This window comes from Trichogramma pretiosum, unplaced genomic scaffold, assembly GCF_000599845.2.
Source record: "Trichogramma pretiosum strain Unisexual culture from Peru unplaced genomic scaffold, Tpre_2.0 scaffold45, whole genome shotgun sequence".
In the NCBI taxonomy this organism is placed as follows: Eukaryota; Metazoa; Arthropoda; class Insecta; order Hymenoptera; family Trichogrammatidae; genus Trichogramma; species Trichogramma pretiosum.
Window position 1 is genome coordinate 773,315 of NW_019641665.1, and position 11,973 is coordinate 785,287.

General features: G+C 43.8%; 2 protein-coding genes across 2 annotated transcripts in view; one reads left to right on the top strand and one right to left on the bottom strand.

The window, feature by feature from the left end:
- The window catches only part of LOC106654593 (RNA-binding protein MEX3D), a 41,970-nt gene extending 38,791 nt beyond the window's left edge, over positions 1 to 3,179 (bottom strand). Inside the window, exon 1 of the mRNA XM_014374561.2 lies at positions 2,224 to 3,179. Coding sequence (XP_014230047.1) covers positions 2,224 to 2,623 — 400 coding nt within the window. The 5' untranslated portion in view covers positions 2,624 to 3,179. The remainder of the gene's footprint in view (positions 1 to 2,223) is intronic.
- Positions 3,180 to 9,801: 6,622 nt separating this feature from the next.
- LOC106654672 (3-ketodihydrosphingosine reductase) lies at positions 9,802 to 11,957 on the top strand. Its single transcript, XM_014374685.2, has 4 exons — positions 9,802 to 10,314; positions 10,706 to 11,135; positions 11,228 to 11,469; positions 11,545 to 11,957. Exons 1-4 carry the CDS (start codon positions 10,111 to 10,113, stop codon positions 11,755 to 11,757), a joined length of 1,089 nt encoding a protein of 362 aa, XP_014230171.1. The 5' UTR covers positions 9,802 to 10,110; the 3' UTR covers positions 11,758 to 11,957.
- Positions 11,958 to 11,973: the final 16 nt, after the last annotated feature.

Genomic DNA, 11,973 nt, shown 5'->3' on the forward strand with positions numbered 1-11,973 from the left:
AGCGAACTCGATAGATCGGCCTGCGCAACGCAATTCGTCAATTTTTCTTCGTAACAACAATATTTTCGTTTGGCATTTACAAGTTTCGGATTCTGGGAAAATGCGTAAACGCCATAGCTGAATGTATATCGAGGAACGCTGCTCGGCGCAACTTCATACGCACTCCGCTATGACGCTGCTTTTCAAGCGCGAGCTCGCGAACCTTGGAATAAATTTCATTTTTAACCATCTTATGTCGTCGCGGCAATAATGCATGTGTATATACATATTGTACGGCAGTGCGCGAGACCACATGGCTGCCGCTCGTCGTGATTTTATTTTCCGACTTCTCTCTCTCTCTCTCTCTCTCTCTGACTCCTCTTTTTTCTTTTAACGCATATAATAACAACTTCAAGACAGCCAAATACTTATTATATATATTTATATACATCCCGCGATGATTTTTTTGTTGTTCTCGCTCCGTCTCGCTCTCTCGTATCAGCCCGTATACATACACTTCTCTCTCTCTTGCTCGTTCGCTCGCGCGCGCGAGTTCAAGGCCGTACGAGCGCGTGCTGTACACTGCGTTATACACGCACAAACACACACATACACACATGCATATAATGTTAGGATTATTTCGCGGTAAGCAGTTTGTCTCTGGTCAATGTCGTCGTCTTGCGTCTCGAGTGAGGAATTCGAGAATAATTTTTTTCGCGAATGTGCGCAGTCGCGATTTTTTTAGAGAAATAGTTTAAAAGAATAAACGCGCTTGAAAAATCATTTTTTAACTCTAAAAAAAATAAAAAAAAGTAAATCGTAATTCACGCACGTCTACTCAAAGTTGATAAAAGTACGCTCTATTCTATTAGCGATAGAGCACACGATATTTCAAAATTGAGAAAGCCAAGAGAGAAAAAAGAGCTGCCACACACGTGTAACGCGCGCCGCAGTTTCGAAATAATCCGAAGAGGCGCAAAGCAACTATTATGACGGATACAGTGTGTAGAGTATATCGCGTCAAACTTATATACACGTTACAGCGAGTACGTGTCAGTGTGCGCATGTATGTGGACGCGCGATCACCCAGACATTCATGTGCACCACGTATACACACTTTCGTGCGTCCGGACAACTGCTCGGGATTCACCGTGTCGTTTTGGGTACGCTCAAAAACTCTTACATATTTCTAAATGCCGCAGAATGATCGATCTTATACCGAACTGAGCTATCGGTCTTAGCTCGAAGAGTTATCTTTAAAATTCAGCTCGTGTCGATGACCAATTAGAGCTCGCTTACGCGAACAAGAGAAGCAAATTTTTCGTTACGAGCGCAATATTTACGTTTTCGACTTAAGACACACGAGGTTCACGAAAGATCCACGCGCGATATACTTAATAACCTCGTTTCGAGCTGGAGTGTCATCGAGGCACGATCATGCGTACGGACGGATTATATGTGATACATGTACGTGCACAATAGCCGGTTCACACACGCGTGTGCGAGCCTATGAGGCGTTCGGCTTCGATCGATTACAACAATTCGCGTACGCACACGTGAAGCATTTATATTTACAGCCCGGATTAGTCACTGTTTGAGCGCCAACTTCTGTCGTGCTTTACGGAGTACGGAGCAAGCGAGCGCGCGGCGGCGGCAAGAGAGAGAGAAAGAGACAAAAAGAGATTCGAGTCATGTCTACTACTACCGCCAGTTCAACGTCACGTAGTTTTTGAGAAAATATATATTGGATCTCGCGAGAGTATTTGACTTTTCATGGAATTTACATGAACCTGCAGGCTGAGAATACTTCGATACGATACATCAAGTTTCGAATTTCGTTGCTACATGTCATCGCAAGAGTGCACAGCAGCCGGCTTCCACAGATCGAGATGAGCGCTGTACTCTAGAGCTATTATAACGTTCTCTTACGTGACCGACTCCTAAAAATATTACGCATCTTGGAAAGTCATAGAATTACATGCTTACATGGGAGAGCGACTTTGAAGATTACACATGGGTGATATCGCAGCGAGCTCACGCCAGAGCGGCTGTATGTATAGTAATGCCAAATTCTGATAACAACAACTGTCGCGCTTCAAAGTCATATGGACGAAAAGAAATATATTATCTCGTGTATTTTCTCAACAATGGGCTCCGTTGCGACAGAGAAAAAGAGAGAGACACACACACATAACGAAGACTGTGCAAATTTAAATGCTATGGTATAAGGTAGACGTTACTGACCTTGTCTGCCGACGATCTCGGCCACGTGCTCACTGCTGGGTACCGGCACACATTCCGTCATGTTTTGACTCTTCTTGGTGCGCGCAGCGTCCTCGAAGACACCCCCGGCGGACTGTCCCTGGCCCAGGGGGTCGTTGGGATCGACGCCCACGCCGACTCCGCAGCCGTTCACGACGCCGGCTTGGCCGTTGACGCCGGCACTGACGGCACCGTTGGCGCCGACCATCGAGCCAGCACCGCCGGCGCCGTTGGCATCTAGGCCCAGCATCGACAGCTCGAAGGCCAGCTGCAGAGCTCGCTGCTCCTCGAGGGAGGAACCACCGTTGGCACTGGGTGCCACTACACCACCCGTGCCTGCACTACTCGCACGTTCCATGTCGCTGAACAACGAAGTCGGCATACTGTTTGCGATTTTACGTATTGCTTCTCGAAAAGTGATGCTCGACTAGCGACGAATCAGTAGCCAATGATGAGAAAACCTTGTGAGAAAAATGTCACTTATATATGCACTTTAAAACTCGTCTTCTCGGTTTCACGTTTATTGTTGCTGATGCTGCTGCTACTCCGTAACGTTGGGGGGGTTCTCTGCGAACTCTGCGTAATACGTTCGAGGGAAAACGTTGAAAACTTTTGTTGAACGTAGAAAACAAACACCCGACACACTGCAACACACGCTTGTGCAGTACAACAGTATAGTAACTCGATTAACTCGTATAATTTTGCGCTGTTTCTGCTCGTTAATTTATATCATTTGTAGTGATAAATTGTGTGTTGTTATATGTATTAAATATATATATACATAAATATATATATATTTAACGTTAACTGTTAACGGCGATCACACGTTGACGCGCCAGCAACCCACTCGCTGCTTGTCTGCCGCTACGACTAAGTCTTTACTAAAGTGCCAGTTTTCGCGCTGGTGTATAGCAACGGCTCGAGCGCGGAGTGTAGAGTCGTCGCCCCGCCAGCGCAGAAGCGCTCGTCGTAGTCGGCGCACACACACCACATACACCACACACACCGGCAAGTACAGCGAGGAGCATTCCCCTCTCGCGCATGGCCCGACCAGTCTATGTAGCCTACAGAAAGCGAGAGAGAGACGGAGAGAGAAAGAGATGAGAGATGTGCCTGCCTGTATGTGTGTGCGTGCCAAGTATGGCGAGCAGCGCAGCAGATGTCGCGTGGAGGGGGCAGCTTCGGGCAGCTTGACTATACGAGCCGAGAGCGGTTACCGGCGAGTGCCCCATCGGCGGCTTCTGACGCAGTCACGTGGTACAGCCAGCCACTGCCATAGCTGCGCTGCAGCGCGATATATGTCTGTTTCGAGCCCGCCGCCGTATGTACTGCGATGCTCCGTCGTGCAGCCAAGCCGGAAACTGAGCGAGGGGAAACTCTGACCGATTCTTACGGCTACGATGACGAGTAACGTTACGTATCCATGTATACGGCTTTGCCAAGGGGTTGCGCAGCTGCTGCTGCACTAGCTGCCAGTGCTGCAGAATTGTTCCAGCGCTACGGAGGCGAGATGCTGCAAATATCGAGCGAGCTCAGCCCTTCTGCAATTTCAAACCCCAACTAGAAAAGTCATTCCATCTTGCATTCTTCGTCGATTCTAGCTTTTAATTTTACAATCACACTCTTGATTCAACGATCTTCAAAGTTTATGATTGAAACTCAAAACTACTTGCTAAAAAATTATTTCATCTAATTAACCATTGGTCGTAACTATATTAGATATAGATTTAAACCCTTATATATATTTTTTGTGCAAAAAAATATTTTCAAACTAGGATACTAGTATGAAATTGTGCTATAAATCACATTTAGTTGTTAAATTTTCCGAAATGTATATAAATTAACCATCGCAGCACAAAGCCTTAAAGTGTAAACCGTACTTATATGACATTTGAAAAAGGACCTAAAAAATATTTTCTTCGTGATTGTTTACTTTTATGCTGCCATCAAATCAAAATTCGATTCCTGTTAAATTCAATACTTGAACTATCAGCCAAATATATTCACAAAATAAAGAGAACAATTATTGTATTAAGAAATCATAAATCAAACATGCAAAATTGAACCGAGATAATTATCGTGCACTGATGAAAGTCTCCGGCACATTCATTAATTTTATGTTACTTGCAAAGCACTTGCCAATGTCGGAAAACAAAAGATAAACATGGACGGTAACCAAGAGTAGCCAGGCGTTGCTAGAAGCAATCTTGCATCTTTACTTGTTATTGTCAAGTGGCAGTTCAGCGATAACAATCTTCAGATTAATATTTTGTTTATATTCTTCTATTATTGGAAATGACAAGGTTTAATTATAGAAAATGTTATGAATTTCATTTCATCATCAATTTTGAGACAAGTTTTGTAATTACTATTCTGCATTTTTATTATTTGGCGATTTTCACGATAGACATTTTTTTCTGATAAAATGATACATAGTTTATGCCATTTCGTGCAAGTAATTAATTTAATTTCCATTCGATTTTCAAAACTAAAATTCGAAGATTTTGGAAAAATTGATAATGGGCAAAACTATTGCTGCCATGAACAGTTGTGTTATAGTTTCTTGATAGTGTCTCTGTTAATTAAAAGGTTTATCGAAAAATAAAGTACGGAGAACAAAAAACAACCGTTTAACGACCAGGTGGTGAACGCTTTTTTAGAACAAATCGCCTTTTTTCATTTTACGTTATTTTTCGTAATATCCATCATAACACCACGGATTATGAGCAATTCATGGATCTGATCGTCTCACTCGACGTTGCGATTGTTAACTTCGATGATCTGAAAAAGTGTACACCACCTGGGCTCTGTATAGCTCAATTGGTTAGCTCTGAATATTAGGATACATGAACGCGTTTTTGAAAAATATGGAATGCTAGAAACGCAAAAGAAAAAAATTCACAGGCAAAGAACACGAAAGAGGCTCACGGAAACAGATGAGATTAAGTGAAAAACTAAAATTTTGGAGTTTTAAAATTTACTAGTACAACATAGTGTTCTGTTATATTTATATCGCTTCACAATCCTAGATAAGTAAATGAACATTTTCTCTATTTTGTCAACACGGCAGAAAATGTTCATCCATTACAGTGAAGATTAGGGATTTAACATTTTATCATCGATAATAATCGCTCAATTTTATATCTTACAGTATGTCTCGAAAATCCTCGATACGAAATACTTAGTCGTCGGTGTGTTACACAGCAGACAAAGAGAGAGAGAATCGAACGAACATGGCAACATCTTCGTTTTAACGTTTGTATGTACTGCGGAGAGGATGAAGAAGAAGACGAAGAAGAAGAAGTAGAGGAGCACAAGAACAAACGTGAGTGTATAGGAAGGAATTTTCGGGCGCCCTTCGAGATGGTTCTTTCGTCTTCTTTTTGGCACAAAAGCCCAGACTTTCTCTCTCTAATCGATCGCGGGAATCTGTCTATAATTGGCCCGACCAAGCGAGTACACACACACACATATATATACGCTAAGACTGCATCTTACAAATACACGTTCTCGTGCGCCGCTGCTACACACCGTGTGCTGTGCAGACTCAAAAGCGCCTGTCTTCTATATACCTTTTCTTTGGTGCGTTTATACAGCTCCTTGGAGCATCTGCCGCGACTCTAAGGACTCTCGTCTCTCTCTCTCATTGCGTGTGAAATGGAAAAAGCCGAGAAAAACGAGGCAGATTCTTCCTACGCATTCTATAAATTTCATTCGAACGATTATCGAGATTCTCTCGTTGCGCAAGCAAAGCATAAGAGCGTGAACGCGAGGCGCGTTTACGCGACGATATAGTTAATACGTTGGAAAAATTTCGAGTCGCGCCGTAACAAAATTAGTGATACGCGTGTATGTACATACAAAGTGTTCGGCAGCCCGATAGTCATTGGATTCCTACGTCCGATCGTCCGAATCGAGCGTGACAGGGAAACCATACATATTAGAGCAGATAAAACAGAATATGAATGAGCTCGGGTAACGCGAGAAGCAGCGAGCCGCGTGTGCGCGATCGTGGAGGGCTTTTTCACGAATTACCACGCGATGAATCGTGCGGCTGCATATCGTTGCGCGTCCAGCACAGCCGATATGGCCTACACACACACACACACACACACACTCGGTTTGACTTCCTCTTCCGAGATGCATTCGCATGTTTGAGTATTATTTACCCAGAAATCGGCCGGAAATCGGCGCACAAAGCCAATACGCGTAAAGTAGGTTGCGAACAACAACGACAAAAAAAAACAACTTTTTTGGCTGGTGGAAAGAAAAGTGCGTGGTAAAGCTGAAAAGTTTGTATTCGCAGCGATTCGATATGTTATAAGGAAATGAAACGAGTTGCAATGCACCGACAGTTTGAATCTATACGAGAAAATGATTAAAATGTGCAATGATTTGAAATGAGTTTGGTTTTCGACGAGAAATCGTACAAGTGCAAAGAGCTATAAGAAGAGCATCGTAAGTTGGCATTTCAAGAAAAAAATCCCATTTAATCAAGAATTCTGAATAGTAAAGAGCAGTTGCTTGAACTTATCGCTGCAGCGAACAACATGTTATAGAAAATTGTATCATTGTACAAAAGTGAATAGTAGCTTAGCGAAGCGTAGCCAGACAGAATCAATGTAACGTTGCACGAGCTCCGCGTCGATCTATCGATCAATTGCGTTTAGAAGCCTATAAGGAAAAATTGAACGAAATTCGACTTTTGGAATGCTTTTTGAGCTTGGCCATGATGGGCGTTTCATCTGCACGGGCGAAGATCGTTATATTAGCGCAGCGGAGAATTTTATGGCACAAAACGACCCTCGTATATAGAGCTGTCCTAGCTGAAGGGGAGAGTTGCTTTAAAAGTCTAAAAGAGCGGGCTGCCCTAGTTATTACTATGCTCGGGGAATGTGTGACTTTTCAGGTAGGTCGCGTCGCAGGGAAAATTTTTTTAACCCCATGAAAAACTCGTATCTGCATAAAGTTGGCTAATAACGATCGCTGATACTCGAATGTCCGTTACAAAGTGTAACCGTAACCGATTAACGTGCGAAGGACAAACTACGTACACCATCAAATTAAAGATTATAAAAATTTAAAAGAATACGAAAGGTAGTTTTTGCGTAAAGATGTTTCCTGGTAACTAAACTTGGCCTAGGCAGCAAGTATACATACGGAGGAGCATCGGATCGGTAGATCGCTCGAGACTTGGCCTTCGTTCTCGTAGTCGCTTTGTCGTTTCGCGTTGTGTGCGTGTATGAATAAGCTTAGCAGTATGCTATACGAGCGAGCTCGCTGGCATACTCTTGAAAACTACCGGTTGACAATGGGGAAGGTAGTGGTAGCCGACGAGTGCAGCTGTACGAGTCCGCGCGAAGGGCAAAAAATACTAGGTTACCACCTGGCTTGAGAACTACGCCTTTTGTGCCTCTCTCTGTATACATGTGCACCCGTGTATAGAGTTGTGCGCGCGAGTAATAAGACAAGATGACGAAAGCGAACGTTTTTATATTATTATACGCGTATTTCTCGAGTTTCGGCGCCCGTTCACTCGCTACCTCGGCTGCAGCGACGTTTTCCGAATTATGCGCGGCTCGTGCGCCGCATTCATAAGGTGTGAATTATGTATCAGTCGTAAACGCAGAGCCAAGCCGATGGTTATCTGAAAAATGCACGGCCTTTACCGGGGCGAATTCGAATTGCGACGACCGCTCGCAGATATTTAGCGGCATTCCTAGAGCCCTGCAGTTGGATTCGCAGATCGACATTCTTGGCCGGATCGCTGCGTGGCAGTAATTTGCATTGTCCGGCTATCCGCAAACTGCCCGGCCAAGAGAGAGCCGACGACGACCCACGAACTCGTCCGAAAACTAACTTTCCTCGTCCCTTTCGTGCGGCGCGCTCCAAACTCATATATGCCACTGGCTCTCTCGAATGCAGTGTGTACTACGCAGGGAAAACGTTTCTGGCCCGTGCACAGACAGAGAGAGGATCAAGTGCATCTGCGGCAAGAATTTTCGAGCAGCTTCGGACGCCGTGCGACACCTGCCCTCCGAAGCTTTATTATGTAAACCTTGTCGATGTTTGCCCGCCAGTTTACATGCATACGTACGTCGCAGTCGGGCTTAAACGCGCGTGCCAGTTTACTTGAAATATATGTGAACCAAGAGAGCAAACCTGTAAATCGACCATTCTTCATTGTCCCGTCGTGGACTTTGAATTTTCGACTGCAATCGAGTTTGTAATGCTGTAGCCTCCTTGGAACGCAATTTACTTGTCAATTTTCTTACCTTCGTTGCATTTTGGATTCGATGCGAGATGGACAATGACATTTAGTTGCTTCTATAAGCCTGAATTTGGCGTAATTGATACTACAAGTGAACCTTACGATTGCAAATTGGATAAAATTAATAAAAATTTGAAAATGTATTTTTTCGGAGTTGTTTTCGGCGAAGATGTTAGTAAATACGAGTAGTCAGCGTACAAAAGATGGGTCAATTTGTCCATTTCCGGCTTGAAAATAAAAATCGTCGGTTTCCTCGCCGCTGTGTCTTCTCTTTTCTCTTTTTTTCGTCTGTCTCGGCTTACTCGCGTGATCTCGCGTGTACGTGTGTGCGTGTGTATACGTACGTGTGTATGGCCTATAGACGCGACGAATAGGTATATAATATTCAAAATAAAATACGTATAGCGGCGCGGAGAATCGCGAAGGAACAGAGCGAGAGGGAAAAAAGAAGGAAAAAAAAGCGAAAACGAGAGCGGTGGCAGCTGCCGCGCGCGCCGGTTCGCCTCGCACCGAGCACAAACACACGCATACGAACGCGCGCACTTACATACACACACATACACACGCTGCTGCTGCTGCATTGTCGAGGCGTCGCGCACTTCTCTCCGTATGTGCCATTGTAACGATTGAATTTACGGCATAATACCTATTTACAAGTGCGTATGCGCGTATTCGAATGCGAGTGTCGCTCCCTCTCTCTATTCTCAAATATTTCTCTCTCTCCTCCCGGTAACCGTCGCGTCTCTTTTGCTTTTCATAAATCAAACGAGATGAATTTCTCTCGATGCTATACACACTTTTGCCAAAGAACAATCCGCCTGCCGAGAATTATACATCCTGCTGCTTGTTCTTTGCTACCGCTGCTGCTGCTGCTACTACTACTGCTGCCCTCGGCTCCGTGTACATATTAGTGTCAATATTTTTTTAAGCTCTTTACAAAAGTTTCCGATCTCAAGGTCCTCATAGAATACTCTGTAACGTAAGAAAACAGCAAAGCTAATTTAGACCCTCGTTAATTATGAATATCGCCCAGAGCGAATTATGTTAATAACGTTCGAATTCGTTCGAGTCCAAAGTCCAGAAGGGGAGCTGTTACAGAGCCGACCAGGCGTTTGAATTTTAAAATGTGCGCTCGTTGCTTGGACGGTTGACATTGTGACCGTCGAGGTTGACTCCGGAGATTGGCAGCACCGAACACGTCCCAGCTCGCTCGAATTTTACCCACCGTCGCATCGGTAGATTCGTGCTCCACCTACCGTGAATATACGCGAGTTCGGAGCAGCAGACAGCAGTCACTCCGCAGTCCGCCGCGTGGAGCCAATGCACTCGACGACGCAAACGAGCGCCAACGCGAACCGTGCCTTACTATACACACACTGCTTATCGAAATAACATTGATTCATTCAAAGTTCCGTGGGCCGATAGACTCCCACGCGCCTGTCTCGACGTGTAAATAACTTGCAAAATGCCACTCGTTGTATGCTCGGCGTAGATCTATATAGTCACGTAGAAAAGCCTCGCCCTGTATATATACCTGCGGCGATCAGTGTCGATAGTTTTGTATTCGTTGCCTAGTCAAAGAGTTCACTGCAGCAAACATGTTTGCGACGTTTTGGATCGGTTTCGCTTGGGTCTTCCGCATGCTGCAGAACGCTATTCTCGGATACTACGATTTAATTATAGTTACGGCTCTCATAACTAATGGTGCTTACGTTTATCAACGAATCAAGAACTACTGGAAGGCCAGTCAGAGCAACGTAAACAGACACGAAAATGGAGCGCTTCATGGAAAACACGTAATTGTAAGTTGTTTTGGGCAATTTTCTTGTACATCGATTAAAAGCGACTCTCTATGCTTTGATTTATCGTTGAAAATAACTGTTGGAACAATAAAAACAAACCTGAAATACAGTCAGAAATTTCAGAGCATTTTTAAGGTTATCTATCAGTAACCGGTAACAGACAGCGGCTGTCTCGTTGTTTAGTTACCATCTGACGCCACTTGCTAGAGCAACCTCAACTGGCCTTTTAAATTACAGATCAAAATTTTTCCTTACGATGAATTAATTTGTTTCATCTATTGTGAAAGAATAATAAATGATTTTATTTTGCATTTGATTTTTAAAATTTACTACTACAAAAATTTACTCTACTCGTAGCATAGTCGATTTTTAATCCTTTCGATTTACTCAGATTACAGGAGGCTCTTCGGGAATTGGAAAATGTTTTGCCATGGAGGTAGCCCGTCGCGGGGCCAATATCACCATCGTCGGTCGCGACAACGAGCGCTTGAAACTGGCCTACGATGAAATTATTCAACACTGCAAGAACCGCAAAGATCAAAAGATCGAGTGTCTGTCGTTGGACGTCGCCCGATCCGCCATCGCAGTCGCAACGGCCTTCGCGGACCACGAGGCTCGCCTGGGCCAGTGCTACATGCTCGTCAATTGCGCCGGCAATGCGGTGTGCGGCAAAATCGAGGATACCGCCGAGATGACGCTCAAGCACATGCTCGACGTCAATCTCGTCGGCTCTTACAATTGCGTAAAAGCCATAGTTCCGGGTATGAAAACGGCCAAGGAGGGAAAGATCATTTTAGTTGGATCGCAAGCTTCATTACTGGGTAAGAAGGAAGAGAGAGAGAGAGAGCAATTTTGCACAATGTGTTTGTAAAGTAGCATAGTCAATGCCAATTTTCGCTTTGTAATTTTACAGGAATATACGGGTATTCCGCCTACTGCGCGAGCAAATTTGCAGTGAGAGGATTAGCCGAGAGTTTGTCGATGGAGTTAAAGCCTTACAACGTATCGGTTACCTTGGCGCTGCCACCGGATACTGACACCCCTGGATTCGCGGTCGAGCAAGAATCCAAACCATTGGAAACTAAACTAATATCCGAAAGTGCCTCTCTCGTACAACCAGAAGTCGTTGCTCAGCAAATGTACAAAGACGCTATGGTGAGTGTAAAATAAAATTCATTGCTCTTAATTCTTTTTCGCCATTTTAATCGATGACTTTTTTCTATACTTTAGGCTGAGAAATTTTTCTCGATTGTCGGAGTTGAGAGCTTTATTTTGACAACTCTGTGCTCCGGCATGTCCCCGTACAGCTCGCTTTACGAGTTGTTGCTTCAAGCACAGTTCATGGGACCGTTGAAGCTCATCAGTGCCTTTTATCGATATCATTTTGATAATATTATCAATCGTTGTGCTAAAGAAAGAGAAAGTCAGAAAAAAGTTGAATGAAAATGCGAAAAAATTGGTAGTTTTTAAAATATCTCATGTAGTGATTGAAGTTAGTTAATTAATTTTAAATTAGTACAGTGGTGACCTTACCAAGCGAGTGTTGACGACTGTTGTACTTAATATTTATTGAGAATATTTTTGTATGCGCCACATAGATATATTTTATCTTGGAATTTACAAAACAAATTTTTTTTCATAAACAGTTTGGTTTACTTT